General features: G+C 42.1%; 2 protein-coding genes across 6 annotated transcripts in view; one reads left to right on the top strand and one right to left on the bottom strand.

Moving 5' to 3' along the window:
* Positions 1 to 26,438, bottom strand: part of AKAP7 (A-kinase anchoring protein 7) — a 135,406-nt gene that overhangs the window by 44,682 nt on the left and 64,286 nt on the right. For 4 of the 5 annotated variants that reach the window (XM_061623846.1, XM_061623849.1, XM_061623847.1 and 1 more), the window contains exons 6-7: positions 21,333 to 21,445; positions 20,439 to 20,474 (exon numbers count right to left, since the gene is read on the bottom strand). In XM_061623846.1, coding sequence (XP_061479830.1) covers positions 20,439 to 20,474; positions 21,333 to 21,445 — 149 coding nt within the window. The remainder of the gene's footprint in view (positions 1 to 20,438; positions 20,475 to 21,332; positions 21,446 to 26,438) is intronic. The other variant, XM_061623848.1, reaches the window with a different exon arrangement.
* On the top strand, positions 14,469 to 16,934 carry MSH5 (mutS homolog 5). The gene has a single exon (XM_061626026.1). The coding sequence runs from the start codon at positions 14,469 to 14,471 to the stop codon at positions 16,932 to 16,934; it is 2,466 nt and encodes an 821-aa protein (XP_061482010.1).

The following is a 26,438-nucleotide window of genomic DNA, read 5'->3' as shown; positions in this document are numbered from 1 at the left end:
CCCTTGCTTCAAACTACAGTGGCTGGAATTGTGCCAGGCAGCCACCCATACCAACAGGTAAGAACATTAGGGAAGCCCTCTGAGTGATTACTCCAAGGGAAATGTTGTCTAAAGGGAGGCATCAGAGGACTTAAGGTGGTAGGCAGGGGCTGGGCCTTTTCTTCCTGCAGCTTCCCTGCTGGGAGACCTCAGGTACCTCAACAATTCCTCATCAGCAGTGTCCACTACTGACTTCTTGCCCTAGGGCTGAATGTTAAAGAAGTCATTTTCCAAGCCATCTCCTTCCTGGTCTTTGTCTGAAGACTGATCACTGCCCTCATTAAGTGCACCCCTCTTTATTTTAGCTTTCAACAAGGCTTCCATTGTGTATCTAAGAAAGAGAGAGAATATGTTAACACATATATGTTAAGAAACCACCACTGCTCTTGATTTCCTGATGCTTGTCATGTCTCCTGATTCAGGGTCCCAACTGTCAGCCTGAGCCTGTGGATGTTGACATGGAAGGTAGGAAGGTGACCAAGTCACCACACTCATGGGGCAGCACAGCAGGCCCTTAAGGATTACCTGCAGCACCCAAGGATGTGACATTCTGTTATACCATTCTGTTAATCTTACGGATAATTTTTTTTATTCTACTATCCTGTGTGTGTGTGTTTATTTTTAATGTTGTTTTAGGCCACTTAGATGTGCAGCAGCCAAGGCCAGCACCTTGTAGGCAGTTTTTTTTTAAAGTAACTTAAATGTCATTGTAGTGATTACTTTTGAGTAACAGTAAAGTAATCAGTTACTTTCAGAGCAATTGTAACGGTAATTACTACTTTTGGGGCCATGTAATTGTATTTTATTACTTTTTAAAGTAATTTTCCAAACTCTGGGAGTAACCTCCATGAATTTGTCTAATCCTCTTTTAAAGCCATCCAAGTTGGTAGCCATCACGCTTTCTGTGGGAGCAAATTCCAGTTTAACAATATGCTTTTAAAAAAATTGTTCAAACACTTTTGAGGAAGCTATCTGTGGTATAAGGGCAAAGAAAGGATGTCGGAACATGGTCACATTTTTTCCTACTGTCCAAAAATACTACGCCTTTTCTCATTTTTGAAATGTCACTGACCTCTAGTGGCAAATCATGTGAACTCCATATGAGCTATCTCTTGATACTAGGGATGGTTTGCAGTTTGTGATGTAATTTTGAACAGTGAAAACTGAAACCAATTTATCATTGAGCCTTGATTACTGCTGTCTACTGAGTTCTTCAGCTTATAGTTAAGCTTATTAGCTGTAATGCGTATTTTTGCTTCCTCCTCCCTGCCCCAGCCAGTTTTTCAGTGTGCTGGTGATGAGATACTCTTAGTCTGCCTAAGGCAACAGACTAGCAATTAACAGTGACTTGGGCTACAGTCACAGATATTTTTTTAAAAGACACAAGGTAAGTATTTGCATCGTCTTTAATACAATTATAAAAACAACTGCTGATTTAAGACCAGCATTAAGGCTATGTCATGTTGACTCAAGCAAAGCCAGGAAATTGTGATGCCTTAACAGTTGTGTCTTGTGATCAGTATTGCTATTGTGTAATGTTATAAACTGTGCTTGCTTACTACTTGCCCTTCATGCACTCACACTTTTCCTTGGTCTTTCAGACCAAGATTCAGATGGGAAAAATGAACCGCCTGGGACTAGCAAAGATACCCCACATTGTCCTGATCCTATATTATCTTATAAGGTGCCTGAGCCTTATTCCATGCTAGGGATCATTAAGAAAGGAATCAAAAATAAAACTGTCAATATAATGCCATTATAGGCAATTTTTATTGTATCATTTTGCAAGTTGGTACATTCATAGACTTCACTGGATAATTAGTGTATGTGAAATTTCAGGTTATTAGCTCACAGCTGCCCATTTTGATAAGCCATAGAATTTTGAGATCCTAGTGGAACCTTAACTGAAAGCTTCTCCCAGCTGTCACCACAGGGGCATCTGCAGCAGAACCATCTTGACCCGAGGGGAGTGAGAAGAAGCAGTAACAGCTTCTTCTTAAACATACAAGCTGTCTTTTTCATTTATTATAACTTAAAAAACAAAAACAAAACCCAATATTTATTGCTGTAACTATCTTATGTAAATTGTTTTGTGAGGACTGCCTGAAAAACTGTATATAAATGCCTTAATTAAATGAATAATAAATAAATAAAGGGGGCACTCCCTTAATACAGTGTGATTGTGTGTGTGTGTGTGTGAGAGAGAGAGATTGTGGTACAAATACCCTGTTACACAGTCTATCAGATATTGAGAAAAACATATCACAATTGTTCCATAACTGACAGATGACATTTAGTTTTATATGTGGTAGTATTTTATGTGAGGGAGCATTAAAATATTTAAACCTCCCCTGCAGCTGACTGGAATGGTATAGTCCACCAGCAGTTATAGTACAAGAGACGTCTGGCTTCCCTAGATTATTATTTAAAATTATTAATCAGGCATTTTTATCTTCTTGAGGAGATCTCTGTAGAAAAGGGATATGAAGCTCTTTCCATATTTCCAACAAAAAAGTGGGTAAGCACCAGCATTCTCATAGTCTTATGTAAATCCATTTTTTAAAAATTACAGGTGAAATAACCTAGTGTTAATTCATAAAAGATTGGAAAGTTCATCCCCTGATTCGATTCACAAAATGGTGTTTAAACCACAATAAAATACATTGCTTTACACCATATGCTAAACACTCCCTTGCCTTTCTCAATTGCTTCAACCATCGCTGCTGTGGCCTGATTGCTTCAGCTCCTCGTGCCCATCTCCTCAGTGGCAGATGAGGCTGAGATGAATGAACATTGAGGAGCGAGCTGCCAAGACAGAGGGGAGAGTTGAGCCTGGTGCCTCAGCCCCAGCACATCAGGATGCTGAAACTAAAACAGACAAAAATATACTATGCTAATCTGACTGGTAGGTAGGGAAAAAAATCTTTATGAAGAGACACCACTATTATCACAGTGTGTACTCTGAGGAGAGGGGGAAATGATGGATATTGTGAGAGGATTTAAAATATATCAACAGATATATGATATATGAGAGGTATGCCCACCGGTACCTCTAATGAAGCCTGTGAAAGGTCTCAGTAAATATCCCCTCAAAAATCCTCAACGCACAAGTTGGGGGGGGGAGGGGAGAAGAGATGCTCACAACATTTTGTGTTCTTGTCTCTTTTTCAGCTCATTCAGATATAGCAGCATTTTTGTGCTATGTTACACTCCCCCTCTCCCCCCACTGCTGCCATTTTGTGTTATTCCATACCTCATAGCTGCCATTTAGTATTCCAGGTTGTGGCGCTTAACCTTTAGAATTCCCTCCCCTTAAACATTAGGCAGGTGCTGTCTCTGTAGTCTTTTCAGCGCCTAGTGATGATCTTCATCTTAAGCATGAAGTCTGCCTTGGAATTTTTAAGATTTTTTTTCAGATGTTTTTATTTTCTTTTATTTATTTATTACATTTATATACCGCCCCATAGCCAAAGATCTCTGGGTGGTTTTAATTTATATATATTTATACATAAATATTTATATATATAAATTATATATATATAAATATTTATATATATATTTATATATATAAAACATTAATTTATATATATAATTTATAGATACAAATATACAAACTATATACACACACACACACACTGTTTGCTGCCCTGGGCTCCTTTTGGGAGGAACTGTTCACGGGTAGCATGATGAGGCAAGGTGGGGTGGCAATGGTGGTGCCGCTTGCTTGAGGCACCCAGTGGTGGCAGCGGCGGAAGCAAGTCACATCAGTCTCCTGGTGGTGGTGGTGCGAGATGCCCAGTGGCAGTGTGCAAGGTGGTGGCGCTTGCGAGCAAGCAGGGTAGAGGTCCCTGATAGGCAGGTTGGTCGGTGGGTGGGAGGGGGACCTGTGTCAGGGAGGGGGGAAGGGAGCGTTAGTGAACCATGTGCAGGAAGGGAGGTGGAGCTCTGGTGAGCCATGTGCAGGGGGAGGGAAGGGGTGCGCTGGTGACCTGGGGTGTGTGTAGGGGGAGGGGGAGCACTTCAACCCATGTGCAGGGGAAGGGAGGGGAAGCAGTGACCTGTCGGAAGTGTGCTGGTGACAGCAGATGGGGTTGGCAAGTGAAGCGAGCAGGGGCACAGCCCCTAGTAAAATAAATAAATAATTTAGGATTATGCCATACCCCACAGATGCCTTTGCGTGTTATGCCATACTCCCATGGCAACTATTTTGTTTTATTTTACACACCCAGGGGTGTAGTCGTAAGGCCTCTCAGGGGGTCTCAGACCCCTTACTTTTTTGGGAGCAGGGTCCCAGCACGGTCCCTATGTCTCCAGCATCCTATGAGCCAATCAGCATGAAAGGGGAATGTGCTAGCCACCAAGAAGAGTTTTCTAATGTGCTTCCTTGTCCTTTCCTACTGATTGGAGCCATTCAGAGTGAAAGGAGATGAGTCAGCCACTGCAAAGACTCTTCTCAGTAGCTAACACTCTCCCTTTTCTTGTTTATTGGCTCCTAGGGGCATTTGTTGTTATGGGAGAAGGCATTAACAAGGAACTCATTCTTAACCCAGCAGCAAAAGGAAAAAAAAGATGGGAGGGGCTATTGTTGTGGCTATCAAAGAGGGACCCTGCACTTCTGCATTTGTCACTACACTATTGCACACACCCCACAGCAGCCATTTTGCGACTGACACTCATAACACCTTCTCAAAATTCCAAATGTGCCAAATGGCCCCCAAAATTGGCAATCCCTGCTATATATATTGACAGGAAAGGCAAGATTACTCATCAAAAAATATCAAGCAAGGTTTAGAAAGATGGATGAGATCAGTGAAACAGGATTTCCTAAAGATATAATGTAAGAGTTGCACCTTCTCCACTTTTTTAAAAAAATGTAGGCCTCTTGTCTCTATGGTTAAAGCAGGAAAGCAAGGGAAATTGAGTGCAGCATTCCCTGAAGGATCAGAAATCAAACAAAAGGCAATTAATGTGAAATGATTTTGACCATCCAGGTTAGCAGTACTGTATCAGTCACAGTCAGAGACTGGAATCGAAGCTTCAACATTTCTGTATGTTTAGAGATTGAAAGCTTAAAGGGAAAAACATCTTCTAAGAGGAAGGGATAGAGTGAGCAAACTTGGGAATTACTACAATTTACAGTAAAAAAAGTAAGGAGAAAAAAGTATACATTAAGGAAAAAGTAAAATAATCTGACAACAGCATTGGGATAGTCTGCAGAATGAGAGGTAACCCTGGTTGTAAAGGAAACAGAGAACAGCAGTGATACAGAACATATTAGGACTTGACAGTGATACAAGGATGAGATGAGGTATTAGTGCTGATCTGTATGCAAGGTGTATGTAAGAAGGCAACAGGGTTTTTACAAATAGTATTGCAAAAAGCAGCAGTGAGGGAGTCTGAGTAGCCTGAAACTCCCATAGGAGGTGGGAAGGGAGAGCGTAACTCTTTCTCTGCCAGGGTCCTGACAAAAACGATCTCTCTAAAGGTTCTATTTCCCTTTCAAGCGAAGCCTCTATTGACATTAATTCAGAGAGGCCATTTTTGTTGAAACTGTGGCAGAGAGACTTCACACCAGTCTCAAGGCTACTCAGGCTTCCTCGTGGTTGCTATCTGCATAATAAAAGCCATGCTGTAGTGTATTGGGTCAATGTTAGCCAGTGTGGATTTTTCCACAATGTTAAATTGAAAATACCCCCCATGCCATTCTGATCCTTCCCATAAGCTCATTTCAGAACAAAACCTTACAAAACTTACTCTGAACTCAGAAACGCTTGCTTAACAACCCCCTCAATTTTCATGGTGATACACAAATCAGTCAGAGAGAATCGAGAGTTCAAAGTGTAAAAAGAGAGGAAAAAACCCCAGATCCCTTTTGGACTTTTTTCAGTCAGAGTTCTCATAATCTGTTGAAATTCATTAAAAATCAGCCACATTCACAGAGTACCTGTAATCCTGTTACTTATCTTGCCCCATACTCTGATCTTCATCTTCTGCAGTTTAAAAGTTACAAAAATGCCTGGCTGATTTTTAATTAATTTAAGAAATTTTGCATTGAACTGAATGATAGTGTCGGGCATGCCCAGTAAGAACCAACTGTCAGTGTTCTAAAAGCCAGACTCACAGCTGCTGGGCTAGCCTAATCAGGGGGCTACACCCACACCAGACTTTGATTTCACTTAAGACAGTCATGGCTTCCCCCAAAGAATCCTGGGAAGTGTAGTTTGTGAAGGGGGTTGTGTGGAGACTGCTATTGCCCTGACAGAGCTCCAGTGGCCAGACTGGTTTAACAGTCAGCCGCTCTGATTGAAGGTCTGTGAGGGGAACAGGGAGTCTCCTAGCAACTCTCAGCACCCTTCACTAACTTCACTTCCCAGGATTCTTTGAGAGAAGCCAAGACTGTCCAAAATGAAATAAAGGCCTGGTGTGGATGTGGCCAGGGACAGCTTTGTTTTAAATTTGGGTGGGAGGCTACATGTGCCTGCTGTAGAATAAAAAGGTGGGGGAAACGCTGAAAAGCAATGATACTGTTCATAATGTTTTCCTTTTGGAAAGGAAAGGGGCTTCCCCTCTGCCAAGTGCCCACCCACCCAAACTTCTTCCCTCCCCCTCCCCTCCCTATCCCTCCCCCAGGTCAGTGTTGGACTACGACCTGGTAGACCAGGGTTCAAATCCCCACACAGCGATGAAGCTCACTGGGTGACCTTGGGCAGTCACTGCTTCTCAACCTCAGAGGAAGGAACTCAAGAAACATGCAAATGATCAAACCTGTCCTTCCCTCCCCCTCATGCCTGCTCCCATCTCCCTTCTCCCCTCTGCCCTTCCCCCCTTCCCCATTCCCTGTGGTCAGTTTCACCTATCCTAAGCATGATTGCAGGGGAGTAAATCCCACTGAACTCAATAAGCATACAAATGGTCAATCCATTCTCAGCAAACTTGCACAGGATCCCATTTCTTACCTCCCAGATTAAAAAGCAGAGAAATAGGCAAAAAAAACCCTTGTGGTTTAATAACGTACTTATAGCTCACAGATATTTCTATCAAACTTTAAAAAGTAGGGAAATTGTGCAGCTATAGTGAAAGCACCAGGAGAGCAGGAGACCTGACCTCTTCTCTGAAATACTGGACTGCCCTACACATTTGTCAAAATGCAAACACAATTTGGGTTGGTTTTTCACAGTCCAATCCACTTCCTGTGGAGCTTGGAAGAATTTGGTAACATGTGCCTCTGAGCATATGGAGAGTGGTGGCAATCTGGGAGAACGTGCCGTAGCACTCTCCTCCCAAAGGCTGCCTCTGCTGAGGCATTTGTATTAATCTTATAGTGCTTAATGAACGTATTAGGTGTGGCCCAAGTAGCTGCTCTACAAATCTCTATGAGGGATGCATGGCATGAGAATGCTGCTGATGTGGCTGCTGCCCTTGTTGAGTGGGCCACTATCCTGGCCAGCCAGGCTAACTTTAGTAAAGTGCAGGCTAGCGTGATACATGCCTTGCTCCACCTAGCGACCGTGGATGAAGTCACCTTTTTCCCTAAGGACACTGGGTGAAAGGACACAAATAACCTATCTGTCGCAGGTGCTTTGTTTTAGAGATATAAACTTTCAAGGCTCTTTGCACATCCAGCGAATGCCAAGCTTGCTCTGTGGGGTGAATAGGATTAGGACAAAAGGAAGGAAGGACCAGCTCTTGCTGACAGTGGAGGGTAGACAGTACTTTAGGATGAAAGGAAGGGACAGTACATAGGACTATTCTATCCTTATGAAACACATAGAAATTCTTGTTGACAGAAAGGGCATTCAACTCAGACACTCTACAGGCCAAAGGAATGGCCACAAGAAACAAGACCTTAAAGGATAGGAGACATAGAAAAATTTGACTTAGGGGTTCAAAGGGGGGCTTTTGTAGGGCCATTAACACTTTGTGTAGATCCCAAGTTGGGTAACGATGGATCGTAGGAGGTGCTGATGCCGTTGCCGCACAAAGAAAACACTTGAGTAATGGGTGAGACCCCAGCGGTTTCTCAGGAGATGTAGACAGGACCGCCGAAAGGGCTGAAGCCTGATGTTTGAGAGTGTCTGGCCTAAGACCTAAAGATAAGCCATCTTGCAGGAAGCAGAGGATCTCGTTGATACCTGCTTTCCTTGGAATCAGACCCTTCTTTTGCGACCACGACGCGAAGGCTTTCCATGTAGTCTCATGTATTCTAATTGTGAAAGGGCATCTTGAGGCCATCATACTTTCCACCACTTCAACTGGAATGCCTCACTTGCATGGCGTCCATGGATGCATCTGCCATAAAGGTCACTGCTCTCGCAATTGTTTGAAGAGACTTCTGGGTTTGAGACGGATCCTGCTGCGGGCAGTCCAATAGGTCCTCCAGCCACAGCAGGGATGCTCTTGCGAACACCAAGGAGGCTGCTGCTGCTCTGATGGAAAGTGCACTGGGCTCATGAACTCTCCTAAGACCTAGATCCAGCTTGCACTCTGATGCATCCTTGAGGTGCGCATCCAAGTCCTTTGGGTTCAAGGACAGATTTAGTAAATTGACGATGGGAGCATCCACCAGTGGGACCTTGAGTTGGTCCATGATGTGTTGTTCCAACGTATAGAATTTGTTGGCAGTTGCAACAGATTTCTTGAACTGCAGTGGGACATCAAATTCGGACTTGATCACTTTAGGTAGTAGTGATGGAAGTTTTAGCACCCTTGACTTGGGTTTCGGGTCAGTACACACCGCCGAAATTCTAGACGCTGAAGGAGCTGGAGGATCTTCCAGAAAATTTAAGTTAAGAGCTTCCATTGCCTTGCACAGGAGAGGAAGGAAATGAGGCTCCTGGAAAATCCTATTGGTTACTATCTCCTCTGACTCCGAATCTCCACTCCATTCTTCCTCATCGAGGACAATGAGCTCGTTGTCTGGGTCCCCCGTTGCCTGCTCTGTAAGGTGTGGATGCCTGCCTTGTGAGGCTGCATAGGGGTCAGATGATGTACTTCCCAGTGGTTGGGGAGCATTTGAACAGGGATGGACTGTAGTGAGGCCCTGCGCCACTTGCGTTCTTGAAGATGGCGGAGTGGGTGCTGCGGCTGGTGTGTCCTGTGTGGGTTGTCACGCAGTAGCCACTGATGCAGAAAGGTCTCTGGCTAGGTCCATTAGAATGAAATCTCTCAGCTGTTCCTTTAATTGTTGTGGCATGTGTGCTGATAGTTGCAACTGTAGAGGTTGCACATGAGAGCAGTGTGGGTTGTGCACCCCTTGAATTTGGAGTCCTTGACGCGAAGAGAAGGAAACTCTGGATGCTTCCCCCCTAGCCTCCTGAAATGGTTGGTGAGATGTAGCTGTCTTGAGGAAGCCTGTAAAATCCTCAGGAGAAGATGATGCAGAAAAAATCTCATCTAAGGTGGGCTGGAGCTGGGTGTCTTCCTCCTCAGACAGGGGTTCCTAGTCCCTCTGTGACCTGGAAATGGTGTTATGGGCGTCCTTCTCAGCAGTCCCCTGTGGATTATCAGGCCGTTGCCTGTTGTGACTGGTTCCCCTATTTCTCAATGCTAGTCCATGCGAAGCCACCTTGCCTGCCACAGTGCACACCTCAGCCACCTCGTGCCTGCTGGAAGAGGAGCAGGCTATGGTTGCCTCCATCTGAGGCGCCATGGAAAATAACAGCCCTAGGGCCAGATCAGAAAATGGTGGCAGCACAATGTCCACTCTAATGGGAGGCTGGAGTGACTTATGTTTCTTTGTTGGATTTTCTGATTTGCGTGTTCCTTTCCCCATGGGAGCAAACCACACTGCGGGTCTTACAGGGGCTAAAGGCTGTGAAAATAGCCAGGCCATGTTCTGATGTGCTGAGGGGGTGGGGTAAGGCCAAATGCGCTTCCTCCATAGCTGGAGCATCCCGCCAAGGCCTTCTGCAGGCAGAATATGGAACAGGGGTGCAGAAACTCAGTGTCCTGGGCCGTGTGCCAAAAAAGGCATCCCTGCTCATGCTAGGAATGGAGGAGGCTGCTGGGCATTTACCGTTAAGGAAAGCACCAACGTATGTGCAATATGAGGCTAGTGGGAGGGGCTGGGTCCAACAACAAATAAAAAAGGCAGATTCGAAGAAAAAATGCGGGGTGACCATTGCATGCCGTGAGCTTCGGGGGGGGTTAAACTTAAAACTACAACCCCCCCTTTTTTAAAACAAGACACATACAGGGAATACACTAAAGGAAGGAAAAAATACAGACAAACAGTAGAATAACAATAAACTATACAGGCCTGAATACAGAGAAGAGCGAGATCAACCATTCTTGGTGGAAGGCAGAAGAGAACTGAAGTAAGGAGCTGCGCAGAGCAGGAAGTCCTTGTAAAAAAAATCCATTCGCACTCTTCTGCCTTCAACCACTAGGTGGAGATAGCTGCACACCTGAGATCAGCTCTTCCATGCACAGGAGAATGAACAGCTTGCAATGAATTATCTGGGTTGTCAGCATGTTCAAAAGATGCCAAAAACAGCCCCACTTCACCCATGGGTATGGCCTGCCTTGCTCCCTGGCAGAGAATTCCCATCGACTTTGCAGGATCATTTCTGGGCACATCCTTTTTAGTTGTGGTGGATGCATGTTCCAAGTGGCCAGAAGTGTTTCCAATGACTTCAACAATGGCCATGTACACCAGAGAGATATTGTGAGACCTCTTTGCAAGAACAGGTGATCCTGAACATCTGGTGAGTGACGATGGACCACAATTTGTAGCTGAATAGTTTCAAGCATTCCTAAAAAAGAATGGTATTAGACACATAACATCAGCACCGTATCATCAAGCTACAAACAGATTGGCTGAAAGGTTTGTTGAAAGCTTTAAAAATGCTTTGTGAGCAATGTCGGGAAAACAACACTGAACCAAAAGCTTGCAAATTTCCTATTTGCATACCACAATGCTATACATGCAACAACAAAACAAGCACCTGCAGTGTTGTTCTTGGGTCACACTTTGCGTTCAAGGCCGGATCTTCTCAAGCCCAATTTGAGAAAAAATGTTCAGGACAAACAACTGGAACAAGTTGAACAATCTTCTCATGAAGAAGCACAACACATCTCAATGGGACAACCAGTGAGGGACTACAGAGGAGAACAGAAGTGGGTATCTGGGACAATCAAATAAAGGACTGGACAACCCTCTCTTATACTGCAGAGATTACTCCCAACAACATTTGGAGACAACACATTGACCAGTTGAGGAAATAAGGGGTGCAGAACAAAGAGATAGCACCAGACATGACTGGAGTTCCAACTGCAATTTCTGAGTCACCACCATCAACATCTGCCCTCGAAGAAGACATTCCACCAGTGGTTGCTCCACAGTCACCAGTACTACCAGACACATCAAGCGTTTCTGCCTGTGATGATAGGCTCTATCCCACTCAAATAAGAAAGTCACCACAGTGCCTAAATTTGTAGAGATAATATGGGTTTATATCCAGCAGGGAGGAGTGTAGTGTATTGGGTCAGTGTTATTATGACTGTGATAGTTTAAGTATGTCTTTAATCTATTGTTCTGCCAGTGAATATTTAGGGCTGCCTGGAAAACACATTCAGGCATGCCCTGTTTCTTCTTCCTGTTCTTTCTTCTTGTTCTAGAACAGCCTTTCCCAACCAGTGTGCCTCCAGATGTTGTTGGACCACAACTGCCATTAGCCTCAGTCAGCATTGCCAATGGTCAGGAAAGATGAGAATTGTGGTCCAACAACATCTGGAGGCACATTGGTTGGGAAAGGCTGTTCTAGAATATTCAGTAAAGAAAATGCTGGCAGCAGAAAACTCTGACTCCTGTGTCTTTTTTGGCTAAAGGGCAGCAGGAGGACTTAACACATGCTCATTAATTGTATCATGCAATTAAGATCATGTCTACTTTGGCCCTTATAGAAGCAGCTGTGGAAGTGATAACAATAAAAAGCATATAAAAGATATAATGTCAAGACTACCGGGTCCCCTACCCTCTGGGAATCAGGTGCTTGAAAAGCGCCCTTATTGCCAACATTACCAGGGCTGGTAAAAGAACCAAAAACACCAACCTTGCAAGGCAAATCCACGCTGCCACAACGCATTTAAGTGTTCACAGTTTGAGTCACTGAGAAATAAGGAGGGATCAGCAGACTCAGGGAAACTTCCAAGATTGCAGAAGGACAAAAAACATTTAGGAAAAGAAAACTAAGGCATCAAAACCCCTGAAAAACAGCCCAGTGTAGACTGAGCTCAGTGACCACAAAATACTCTGGTGGAGGGGAAAAGAACAGAAAAAAGGGGAGGGGGTAGAGAGAGAGTAGAATGGAGTACTCTAGAAGAGGGCATTGCTGGCTGGCTGGACCCCAGAGCAATTCATATCACAACATTTTGTTGCAAGTTTCCCTCATATTTATATTTTGAAATATTTGCCCATTAATCTTAAGCCTAAGGAATTACTAGTAGAAATGCAATAAGTACATTTTTAAAATAACAGATGCCTCTTACCATGTTCTAGGATGAGGGACATTTCAAAAGAACCCAACAAAAATAGCAAATATTTCAGTTTGCCTTAGTCTCTTCTTTATAGCATCCTGTAGCCTAGTATAATCTGTCTAATAATATCTACTCAATGTTACAAGCAGAGCAGCAGGAGAAGTCTAATTCATGAACATAATTTTTGGGTTTGTTTTTAAACCAGGGTTGAGTTTTTCAAACAATATCATTATAAATCCAGCCAAACTTACAATGAGCTTTGTGGCCTTTCATCCAGTGTGCACAACAGTAATCTGGTTTTTTGGTAAAGCTATCAGACAACTTTGAACACATACACTCAAAAAATTAGTTGGTAGAAACTAGTATGCCCAATTCTGAGAATAAGATCCAAAATAGATAATGTGAATCAACTGTTAGTCTGAGCTTTGGCCATTTAAGATTTGGAGATAAAATTTATAGGCAAAGCTGGTCCCTTATTTAATCAATTTTTCAATCATACATGCTGAAACACTGAACTCCACAGGTTTCACATGTACTTGATTAAAAATGTTATTGTATTTAAATTTGCTTCATGCTAATGTATTCATACTATGTGAAAGGCAAACTATCTTGTTCACAGTTTTCATTTCATTTTTATTGCAAAACCTATGTTGTAAAATATCACGTTCAAACTAAAGAATAATGAATCTTTTCTTATCTATAATTTCTAGTGTTTGGTCTTAGAGCAAAGTCCAGCTCACTCTTCTGTACATTCAAAACCACTTCTGGAGTAGTATATTAGTTCTTTCTCTTAATTCTATAAAGGCCAAATATTAGTACAAAAGAATCTGATCCCACCTGTTTATTATGCATAATTTATCTATTTTTTCTAGACTTTTCAAATAATGACCATTTCATATTAAGAAGATTTCAGGTAAGAATATCAATTTCAGTATAACCTTTAGAAAAGACTAAATAAATCAATTTATTTCAATCATACATTCCTTCTTGTACCTTTGAAATCTAAAAACCCTACTGAATTTCTGGAAATCTTTTTTTCTAACTAAGTTAAAAAAAGTTTTTATTATCATTAAGGCAGCTGCTTTCTATAGCATATGTAGCAAAAGAGGAAAAAAACAGCAGGAAAGTTTCCATATAAAAAATCACATTTATTTCTCTCTGTCCTCATTGCAAACTAACTTGTTCACTCCCATTGATACATATACAATTCCTCTCTCCAGTCACACCATTATATTTCATATGCAACTATGAAATATTCCACATCGCACACATATAAGACACTCAGCATAGAGTACCACCTGAACTTTCTATCATACATATCTATGTAACAGATAATGTTCTTGATACACATAGACCATAATGCTGAAAACCCACTTAGAGGTTTTAAGAAATTTACAAATTGTTGTTAAATAAATGAATAAAAGAAATAATTGTGTGGTTCAGTTACCTATTTCTGTAATTTTAATTCACGGTGTTTCTTTGTGAAATTGGATATTAACAAAACTTGTCCTTAGAGAAGGGGTTCTGCATTACAAGAAATGAAGTGAAATCATAGTTCCCTGGGTTTAAGGAAGCTGGACATCTCTAGTTGTCTTCAGCCAGGTCAAGAGCATTGTACAGCAGTAAATTTGCTTCTGAAGTTAAAATGCCTGCCTTAACACTGCAACTGCCAAGTGGATACTCAATGGCAACTAGAAATGAAGTCTCAGATGATTTACCAAATTGTCCCTCCAACGGATTAAGAGCCATATATAGTAAACATGGGGCAAAGTGAGAGGGAAATGAATAGGATAAGATGAAATAAAAGATGGACATATAATAAATGAGAAAAGTGGTATCATAGGTTTGGAGATAGGGTCAGTTATGTAAAGAAAAAGAAGTCTTAAAGAATGAATCACTAACAAAATGTCCTTGTTTACACAGCCACACTCCTCCTAGAATTCTATTAAAAAATGAGTGCCACTGATATTTTTGGTACCCACTGCCAGCCCCAAACACTGGCTGTCACTGAACAAGAAGATGAACAAGGACAGCCTGAGATCTACATGTGTGTACTGTGGTACGGAGGAGAGCTGGGCATTGCTTATTATGACACTGGAGATTGCTCTATCTACTTAATGTCTGATACACCAGACAATGAAGACCTCAAACTGCTCCAGAAAGTGGTAGATGAAGTACTTCCCAAATACATATTAAGTAGTGCTAAGCAAGATTATAACATAGCTCAATTCTTGTCCAATATTGGTGCCACTATGGGAGACAAGCAGGAAGGAGGAAAGCCAGAGATTGTCCTCTATCCAAATACGGATTTTGGCTTAGAAGTAAGCAAGCAAAGGATCCTATCTAGGCAATTCCCCTTTGTCCCTTCTCACATGACAGCAACTGAGAAAATCCTCTATTTGTCCTCTGTTATTCCTTTTGAAAGCCCGCTTGTGGTAAGAGCATTAGGAGGTCTGCTGAAGTTTCTTGAAAGGAGAAGGGTTGGAGTTGAACTGGAAGAGAGTAATGTCACTGTTCCCATCCTGGCCTTTAAAAGGTTTATATTGACAGATATTGTACATGTCGATCAAGATACTTACTGTGTGCTGCAAATATTTAAAAGTGAAGTGCATCCTTCTGTATATAAGCAAGCCAGTGGGAAAAAGGAAGGACTCAGTTTATATGGGATTCTGAACCACTGTAGGTGCAAGTGGGGAGAGAAGCTGATGAGACTGTGGCTCATGAGACCCACCCGCAATTTGACAGAGCTGAACAAACGCCTGGATGTTATTGAATTCTTCCTGTTAGCTCAGAATCATGAAACAGTTCTCACCCTACAGGAGTGCCTTAAAAATATTAAAAATGTACCTCTGATTCTTAGGCGGATGGCTCTTTCTAATACAAAGGTAAGTGACTGGCAGGCACTGTACAAAACCGTTTACAGTGCTGTTTGCCTCAGAGATACATGTCGCTCCCTGCCCAACACCATTGAGCTCTTCCAGACTATTTCACAAGTCTTCACTGATGATCTACACTATATTGCTAGCCTAATCAGCAAAGTGGTAGATTTTGAAGGCAGTATCTCAGAAAACAACTTCACTGTCAGACCAAATGTAGATCCCACTATTGATGAAAAGAAACGAAAGCTGATAGGACTCTCAGACTTCCTAACAGAGGTGGCCCGAAAAGAACTAGAGGATCTGGATAATAGGATTCCTTCTTGTAGTGTTATTTATATTCCCTTAATAGGATTCTTACTCTCCATTCCACGGCTGCCCACAATGGTGGACAAGAATGACTTTGAGATTGAGGGTCTGGATTTTATGTTCTTGTCAGAAGAAAAGCTACACTACCGCAGTGCTAGGACAAAAGAATTGGACAGCTTGCTTGGTGATCTTCATTGTGAAATAAGGGATCAAGAAACGCTGATCATGTACCAGCTACAGACTAAGATTCTGGAAAAATCTGCAGTACTGAGTGATGTCATTGAATACACAGCACATTTGGATGTGCTGCTCTCCTGGGCAGTGATGGCTCGAGAGAATGGATACATCCGACCATGCTTCTCTCATTCCCACATGATCCGTATTAAGGATGGAAGGCATCCACTGATGGAGTTATGTGCAAAGACTTTTGTGCCCAACTCAGTGGAGAGCACTGAAACATATGGCCGGATCAAGATCCTCACCGGGCCTAATTCATCTGGAAAGAGTGTATATTTAAAGCAGATAGGCATTATTACATTTATGGCCCTAATTGGCAGCTATGTCCCTGCTGCTGAGGCTGAAATAGGAGCAGTGGATGGAATCTACACCAGGATCCATAGCAGAGAGTCAGTATCTCTTGGATTGTCCACTTTTATGATTGATCTTAACCAAGTAGCCAAGGCAGTGAACAATGCCACTGAAAGGTCTTTGGTGCTCATTGATGAGTTTGGCAAAGGCACAAACACGGTAGATGGCCTCTCTCTTTTGGCTGCTGTGCTAAGGCACTGGATTAGGCAAGCGACCCAGTGCCCACACATTTTTGTCGCTACCAATTTCCATAGTTTGGTACAGCTGAATTTGTTGCCTGACAGTCCTCTTATGCAATACCTGACCATGGACACCCACCAAGATGGAGATGAGCTTGTGTTTTTTTATCAGATCAAAGAAGGAGTGTCAACTATCAGCCACGCAGCCAATATTGCAGCTTTGGCTGGCATGCCACCCAAAGTGGTTGCCCGAGGAGTAGAAGTGTCAGAGCTGCTCCGCAGTGGAAAGCCCATCCAACATACTGATCATTGTTCAAAAGAGAAACAGCTGCAAAGTTGTAAATCTCTGGCAGATAAGTTCCTCTCCCTAGATCTCAACAACCCCCAGCTGGATTTAAAGGAATTTATGAGTCAAGAGGTGCTGCCCTGTTCAGCATCCTTACTGTACCCAATTAAAAAGGCATAGCATGTACAGAACTGCTGCATACTGGGAACGCTTATGCTTAGCTGGTTATGACATTAAAATGAAACATCAGTCCTCACTCAAGTTAATTCATCTATAGATGTCAAAGAAGCTGGGACAACTTGTGATCAACCAAACTGAATCCACCACACCCTACAAGGTGCTGGACATACACTTCCCCTAATGTAGGATTCGAGATGCCTTTGGAGGGGCAGAGGGAAATGGCTACCTGATAGTGCTCATATTCAAACAAAGAAAATTTTTAATGGTTTTGACAGCGCTTTGTAGCTTTCAATGTTTCCTAGAGAAATGTAGGAAATGGGGAAATTTGACAGTAATGATAAGAGACATTTTGATTCTTTGAAGAGGATACGTCTACTGATGCCGAATATTAATAAATATAACAAAATACATTACTTTAAATCATTACATTAAGTAAAATTAAATAAAATATCGTGTTTTCTGAGTTTATACTGTTTTTATGTTTCTGTTTCCTAAGTTCTACCCATTGTAATTGTTCAGCTTTACATAACCTTTCTCTTTACTATTTTTAATATTATTGTTGCATAATATAAAAAAGAATAAATGCAATTTTGTAATTTCAAATGCCTTCTGTAAAATGAAAACTAAACAGATTACACAACAAAAATGTTGAATTATTATAAAGGAGAGTAGTTTGGCAGATTAGTATTGCCTCAGCAAACATTCAAAGTTCAGGAAAAAGTGGCTAATACGCTTTATAATGTTAATATACTGGGCTGGGGAGATATAATTTAATAAGAGTTGTAGCTATAGCATTTGTAGCAGGGATGAATGCCAACGCCAGGGGTCGTCACTCTGTCAACTGGACACCATGGTGACTGCAAAAGTCTTCAGTGGTGCCCCCATCAGGTAGCCCAGGATTTGAGCTTTCATTTTAAAAAAAAGTCTCTAGGCCTCCTAGAAGGAAAATTATGGAGCAAAATGTGCAGGTACCCTTCAAAGTGATTTATATGAAATGAGCCAGCCTGGTGCTCCTGCCTATCAGTGTTTTTACCCAATAGTGAAGTCAGAGCTGTGATTGATTAGTGAGTTTGGACATCAAGCAATAGGAATCCCTGGGGTCCTAAAGAGCTGCTGTATTGCCCACCCTTTTAATGTATTTTTCCTGCTTCTGTCCTTTCTTCTAGTTCTTGGAATCATCAGAGTCTGTCCTTCCTTTTCCCCTAGCAAGTAGGATGCATGTTTCCTGTGTTGGGTTTGCCTGACATCAAGCAGTGCCTAGAAATTGTTTTCTGCAAATACTACTACACAATAAGTGTGGGTGAATGTTAAAGAATCCCTTCTCCCCAAAAGGCAAATATGAATAGTTTATAAACACCCTTAGGCATGTCTCCTCTTTTGCAGGAGCTAAAGACCATGGACTTATTAAGAATTCACTGTATAGTAACTTAATACAATGGTATACATGGCTACTCATAAGTAAGACTTTTTGTTTAATGGGAACTTACTTCCAAGTCACTGGGTACAGGATGGCAGTCTAGGCTTTGGTTTAGGGTTGGTATGGGGGGGGGAAGGGTTCGTGTGCCATTAACAGCTGTGTGGCAGGTAGAAATTCAACAAGTCAAGTCTTTTTTGGTATGGAAATACAATTATGGGAAACGCTTCACCATGACTACTCTCTTGATTTTTTGTTACACCATGACACCCTACACAATTTGTGTTATACCACACCACCCATGGTGGCCATTTTGTGACTGGTGTCCCCAGTGCTCTCTCAGAATTTATAATGTGCCCTCTTGTCCAAAAAGACTGGGAACCCCTGGCCATATATACGCTTTCCTGCAGTAGACAGTCACATACAACAGATGGAAGGTGGGGGTGAGGCTGGATTGCTGTGCATGACAGCTCGCAGTCCTTCAATGAATGCATCCCCTTTATTTATTTATTTATTTATTTACTTATTGATTGATTGATTGATTGACTGATTGATTGATTGCACTTGTATACCGCCCCATAGCCGAAGCTCTCTGGGCGGTTTACAGCAATCAAAAATATTAAAACAAATATACAATTTAAAACACATGTTTTAAAAACAATTTAAAACACAATTTTAAAATTTAAACAATATAAAAACAATTTAAAACACATGCTAAAATACCTGGGAGTAGAGGAAAGTCTTGACTTGGCGCTGAAAAGATAACAGTGTTGGCGCCAGGCGGACCTCGTCATCAACAACATTCCATAATTTGGGGGCCACCACCGAGAAGGCCCTCTCCCTTGTTGCCACCCTCCGAGCTTCCCTTGGAGTAGGCACCCGGAGGAGGGCCTTTGATCTTGAACGTAGTGTACGGGTGGGTTCGTATCGGGAGAAGCGTTCCATCAGGTATTGTGGTCCCAAGCCATGTAAGGCTTTATAGGTCAAAACCAGAACCTTGAATCGAGCTCTGAAACATACAGGCAGCCAATGCAAGCGGGCCAGAATCGGTTTTATATGTTCGGACCGTCTGGTCCCTGTTACCAATCTGGCCGCTGCATTTTGCACAAGCTGCAGTTTCCGAACCGTCTTCAAAGACAGCCCCACGTAGAGTGCATTGCAGTAATCTAATTTGGAGGTTACCAGAGCATGGACAACTGAAGCCAGGTTATCCCTGTCCAGATAGGGACGTAGTTGGGCCACCAACCGAAGTTGGTAGAAGGCACTCTGTGCCACCGAGGCTACCTGAGCCTCAAATGACAAGATGGTTCTAGGAGAACCCCCAAGCTACGAACCTGCTCCTTCAGGGGGAGTGCAACCCCATCCAGAACAGGTTGGACATCCACCATCCGGTCAGAAGAACCACCCACTAGCAGCATCTCAGTCTTGTCTGAATTGAGCCTCAGTTTATTAGCCCTCATCCAGTCCATTGTTGCAGCCAGGCACCAGTTCAGCACATTGACAGCCTCACCTGAAGAAGATGAAAAGGAGAAATAGAGCTGCGTGTCATCAGCATACTGATGGCAACGCACTCCAAAGCTCCAGATGACCGCACCCGTTTCATGTAGATGTTGAACAGCATGGGGGACAGAACTGATCCCTGCGGAACCCCATACTGGAGAGTCCAGGGTGCCGAGCAATGTTCCCCAAGCACCACCTTCTGGAGCCGACCTGCTAAGTAGGAGTGGAACCACCGCCATGCAGTCCCTCCCACTCCCAACTCAGCCAGTCTTCCCAGAAGGATACCATGGTCAATGGTATCGAAAGTCACTGAGAGATCGAGGAGAATCAACAGAGTCACACTCTCCCTGTCTCAATACCGATAAAGGTCATCATACAGGGCGACCAAGGCTGTTTCTGTGCCAAAACCAGGCCTGAAACCTGACTGAAATGAATCCAGATAATCGGTGTCATCCAAGTGTCTGGAGTTGGCCAGAGTAATGTGTGAAGGGGCTTGTGAGTGCACAAATATGTTCTTGATGTAAAATATTTCCAATAGTTGTCATGATTATTAAGATAGATCTTTTACAGTTACACATGAAAACACTCACCTCCTTGCAGAAAAGTGTGGGATGTACCATGAGGAGCTGCAGGAAAAAGAAGAATCTGCAAAAGTGGCCCTTGTACCAGCAGGAGCCTCTGCTGGATCAAAGGTTCTTCCATTCACAGAAGGGCAACTCAAGATCCAAATCAGCGGCCCAGTTCACACACAATGCTCAGTCAAACTATGGGTTAGTGCAAACAAGGAACCATGTGGGTTTCCAGAGAGAAGATTGCAGATGTTTTGGTCCTCCTGCTGCTGCTGGGCTCCTCTGAGCTAAACCTGCTTAGCATCTCCTTTGGTCCTGCTGCTGCCATGTTACTGTAAGCTAAGCAATAGTTTGGCTGACCATTATATCTGAACCAGGGCTTATCTCCCCCAGCCAAACCATGAGCAGTAAGCCACAGAACAAACTTTGGCTACAGGTTGTGGTTTATCTGAATGGCAAGACCAGAGGAGAAATGTGGCTGCGATCTTGTCTCTGAGACCCCACTTGTTTGTTTGTTCACACTAATCCATGGTTTGGCTTAGCATTACATGCAAATTTGATCTGTCAATAGGTTTGTTTGTTTATTTATATCCCGCCCTTCCTCCCAGCAAGAGCTCCATTATTTTTGGAGATAATTTCTTCAATTTGTCCCAGATTTGTAATACTGCTGCTACTGTTGGATTAGATTTCAACTGTGGGCTAATGTCTCCTCTGATTTCCCAGGTAATACCATAGAAAGAACTTATTCAGCAATTCTGTTCTGTTTATATACAAAATAATATATAGGAGCATCAGTACTTTGCTACTGTGCTATTGTATTTGCCAATTAAAACCTCCTTTATGATACAATTTCTGTAAGGTCACAGCATCCCCACTCCCCTTGTATAGATATTGTGATGTACAAACTAACTGCACCTGTTTTCGTAGTTTCAGTGATTTTGACAGCTTCATGAAGGTCAAGTGAGGCTTAAAAGCTTTGTCATCTCCAGTGAAGATGCCCTTTTCTTTAAATATCTTCTTCACGATCTCTAGGTAGGGACAAATGGAGAAACTCTTAATATGCCACACATAGTGTATACAAAAAAGTTTGATAAAATTATGAATGACATTTGTTCCATGGACAAAACAAGAGAGAATGAAAGAATAGATTTTCAGTTTACTTCTAAATTACAATGAAATACAAAATATGAGATGAAAAGTTACCCAACACAATAAAACAAAATTCCCATGCCTATTGGAAGTGGGGCAAGAGCAACTCCTGTTTTGTTCTTTTGTTTATGTTCCAGAAGGGAGATAGAGTTAGGGTCCTCCAGATGGATAGGCTTGATTACCTTGTGATACTCTGACTGACTTCCTTCCGTTGTTACACCGATACATCTTAAGGGAAGTTTATCTGCCCCTCCTCCTTCCACCCTTTCCTTCTCTTCTCCGACTGTACAAGAGAGAGGAGACACCTTTGTCTCTGCTCTCTCTCTCCTAAGCCATGAGGGCAACTCCCAAGCCTGGGCATTGTGCCTCCAACTTAGTTAGAACTAGGTATGCCTTTCTATCTGCTATGTATTTCTATAAATAAACTAGCTTTTCTTATTTTACTAAGTCTTAAGTGTCAGTGATTTCAATGCAGGGTAAAAGCCTGCTTTCTTAGGTAAACACACACACTGGCACACATGCATTTCAGACTGCTGTTATTCTCTGATTAACAAATATACAAATTTACACATCAACAATGCCAACTGATCCTGCTAGTCTAAATGCCACAGTGTATGGTGCAGTGATGGCTTGTCAGATTTATTGTTCTAGGATGTTGGAGCGGGGGGGGTCAACATTACTATTACTATGCCTTCAGCAGTGTTGATCTGGCAAACATTCTTCTCAGATGATGCAGATATGGGCAGAAGAGAAGTGCGAGAGAGGTAAGACAACACACGCATGCACCATCTTGAGGGCTTTTTAGGCACTACAAAGCAAAATAGATCTGTTCTAATTAAAAAGCCATGTGAATGTTATGCACTTTTATGTGTGCAGTTAGTTTCAAGTAGAAAAATCTATGGTTCATCTACTGTCTTAGGCTAGTTAGGTTATTTATTTTTGGTTCTGTGCTACAACCATAATAAAGTGTGATTTAAAAAGGAAAACCCAACAAAGGGCCTCCATTGATTTGGCATCATTGCTACTAGTTCAGAATTAACTTTCACCATTGGGTTTTTAAAACAAGCTGCAAGGATATCAGACCAATATTGAACACTCCATTTAATATCTGTGAATTATTGGTATTTTCCATCCACTCTTGCTGACTGACACTTTTCAGTTTAATTTCCTTTGCTTGACAACATTGTAAATCCATACAAAGAAAGCAGTGACATTCACAGATGTTAAGAAAGCTGGGTTCATTTTTCATAATTGCCATTAACCTGCATTATGGCTTTTGACAAGTTTGTTCATGTGTATTTTTATGGATACCTTTTCTTTCATTAGTGTGTTTAAGACTGCAGTCTGACATTGGTCCTGTGCATCATTCTGTATTGATTGGAACTATGCAGGCCAATACACTTCCACATGGTGCATCCACCTTGTCTCTGTGCCCACTATTCATGTCTTCAACTAAAATGTTTGCATATATGGAGACGCAGCATGTGGAAATCCCAATCTCAACTCAATCCACATGATTTGTACATCTCAATTTTACAGTGCACAGACAGTACTGATACGATAGTGCTGATTGAGCTCTATGCATGAAGGCTCCTATACAAATGTTAAATGAAATATGAATGGATGAGTTGGTGTAATTCTGATGCCACTTGTATATTCATATGTGCACCTACTGGAGACTGGGGCCATCATCTGGGTAAAGCTTCTGGAGTCTATCATCGTATTAGGAAGTTGCCACCTTATTAACATATAGCCTTACAATGGCATAAAGCACTTTCTACCTTGTGAGGTTGATTATTACCAGGGAAAAGAGGTCAGGTCATGAGATATTTTATGATATCAAAAATATTGGTGCCAGTGTAGTTTTTCTTGTGCTTCTTGTGATTTTTTTAAAAAGTCAGAAAAATATATCTAGATGACATGACCTTCAGGTACCCTGTGAATTTCTAAAAAGAATAAGATGTGTGTTAGGAAACAAAAAATATTTAGTGCAACAGCTACTGATTATTGTCCCATAAACACAAGAGAAGTGGAACTGGGACATTACACAAAAGATTGCTCAGAACAAGAAAGAAACTGATTCACCAGCCTGTGAAAATCTTTAAAATGACTGATTGGCAACTTTAGAAAAAACTACAAAAGCAGGCTGCTCATTAATTAGGAACAGACATGTAAGAATCAAGAGAACTAAAATCCTGTTGTCCTAAATCAGCAGTGTCAATGCTTACTTAACTATAATGAAAAACTGAAAAAAAAAAAAACAGAAAAACTATGCACTGAATTCTGTAAATCACATTAAACAATTTAAAGGCAATACAGGAGTGGGGTGTGTTGTTTGTTTAAGGCAGCAGTTTCAAACTGTGCTCTAAAGAAGCTGTTAGATAAGAATGGAAGACTGAAAGCATTCCTGAAACATCTTCTCAACACTGTTGGGTTTCTCCTGCAATTTTTCTTCCTGTTGTAGCAATTGTAATGCCCTAAGCTATTTCTTATATTGTATTTTAGTGCATTGCCATTTGCATTCAATAGAATTCGAACTATAAGAAATAAAAGAAGCAATAACAATGCAATTAAAAACCAGTATGAATATTGAATATATGGACCACCTGAATGAAGCTTGCAAATCATTGTGGACCACAGTTTGGGAACCGCAAATCTACAACACACAGGATTCAGTGGTAGATACACAGAGGTTCTTCAAAAGATTAAGTCCGTGTGGAAGAACTTGGAAATCCACTCGGGCAATTACTAATGTCAGGTAGACAGTTATTTTGTAACTCTTTGTACAAAGAAAATAAAGGTAACAATATTAATTTATTTCAAAGATACATTTGCTTTCTTTCATTTAAGTCTTTTCAGCATAGGGGAATAATTATGACAAAGCTCACACAATTATTTCTATTAAAGAGTTTTTACATTAAAGATAATAGGCTACTTGCACAATTAACCTCTGCAGAGGCCCTACTCAGATAAATTTAGCTTCCAATATTAAAAATTCATTTCAAATTAATGTTTGTAGCATCTCAAGATTGCAGCATACCAAAATTACTTTTTTTAAAAAAATCAGCATTTATATTACTGTTGCTACTTGAAACATGTCAATGGAATGTGTCATTTACTTGTGTTTATTACCAGCTGTATTTACAGTAAAAATAAGTCATTTGGGACCTTCCAGGATGATGAAAAAAATAATACAGTTCTGTGCCAATGGCACAATGTAACATCTCTATTACAGCGTTTGGCCTTGGGTATAGCTTGCTCATAGCATTAAAACAGGAAAAAGACAATGGCCGATGAGTTTCTACATTGCAGAGGGGAAATGCACAAGGGGAAGATTCATAACATGGCAAAGTTGCTACAGGGGAAAGGATTGTAGGAGTGGGAAATCCTTGCTGGTATTATCCACTTAAGAAATCTCTTACTACTAAGGCTTCAGTCCTAACCTCCACCTATCTGGGAGTAAGCTCCACTGAATTCAGTGGGATTTAGGGCACAATCCAACTCGCATTTATACCGGGCTGAGAGGAATTGGATGTGGTGGATCTCCAGCTGAGCTGGGCTACGCCAGCGTAAGTCCCTCAGTCCAGCTGAGCTGGGACCCAGCTGGCTCAGCCAAGACTGGCACAAGTGGAGCCTGCATAAAGCCCAACAAGGGGCATGTCACGGGAGGGGCCTTAGACTACATCCAACTTGTGTTCAGAGTGCTCCTGCAGGTTCCAATCCAGGAAAAAGTTACACTGGGAAAAAGATCGGTCTAAGAAAATAAATGCAACAGAAGTCAATGGAGAGGGCTTACTCCCCAATAGGGGATTTGGGAGAACAGGCTTTTATTTTCTGGTCTCTGCGTGCAGCTCCCAGCTGAGCCGGCATTCAGCCAACCCAGAGGCTCCTGAATGACAACTGGATGTGGCAGAAATTTACGCTGGCTTCTCCTGCTCCAGCACAACTTATGCCGGCTTCCCTTCAGTTGCATTGCTCTGCCCCTTCCTAATAGACATGGGTTAGGATTGCACTCTGAGTAAAGTAAGATTGGCTAACTTTAAAACTCCCATCATTCCTGACCACTGGCCATGCTGGCTGGGACTGATGTAAATTGGTGTTCAACAACATCTGGAGGACCATAGGTTAGCTGCCACCCCAATGTAAAGTATACCACTATTTTGTTAAAAACATCAAAGCACTTTACAACATGTTAAAAAAAACAATTATAGAATAAAGACATTAAGAATACAATAAAAACAAAGGTTGAGTTCTGCAAAAAAAGCATATTCTTAATCGTCTGCATAAGTCTGACAGAACAGAAAGGTTTTCAGCAAGCACTTAAAAGTTAAAACAGAAGGTGCCTGCTGAATTTGTTGGCAGAGCATTCCAGAGAACTGGGCTGATGACAGTGAAGGCTCGATTTCGTGTCAATGTTAAATGGCCCTCGCCAACTCAGAGGATGACCAAAGCCACTCCTGCAGATGATCTCAGTGACTGAGCTGGAATAGAAGGGTTCAGATGGTCCCAAAGATACCTTGGACCTAAGTTGTTCAGGGCTTTGTCAATTAACACAAGGACCTTGAACCTTGCTCAGTAGTGGATGAGCAGATAGTGCAGATGTTTTAAAAGTGGTGTCAAATGCCAGCCATGTGCTCTTATCAGCAATCTGGCTGCTGAATTTGGCACCAGCTGGAGCTTCCAAACCAGGGCAAATGGCAGCCCCACATAGAGTGCATTGCAGTAATCCAGCCTCGACGTTACCAACACATGGACTACAGAGGTCAGGTTATCCCTGTCCAGGAACGGCTGTAGCTGATGAACCAGACAAAGCTGGTAAAAGGCACTCCTATGCACAGAGGATACTTGGGCCCCAGTGACAAAGATGAATCC

The sequence above is a fragment of the Rhineura floridana genome, chromosome 4 (genome assembly GCF_030035675.1).
Source record: "Rhineura floridana isolate rRhiFlo1 chromosome 4, rRhiFlo1.hap2, whole genome shotgun sequence".
Taxonomy (NCBI): Eukaryota; Metazoa; Chordata; class Lepidosauria; order Squamata; family Rhineuridae; genus Rhineura; species Rhineura floridana.
The sequence above is the reverse complement of the archived record's forward strand: the minus strand, read 5'-3'. Positions and strand labels throughout refer to the sequence as shown.

What these genes read in the sequence shown, in the direction of transcription:
- MSH5 (XM_061626026.1), top strand. Translation starts at nt 14,469, where the DNA reads ATGAGTGCCACTGATATTTTTGGTACCCACTGCCAGCCCCAAACACTG.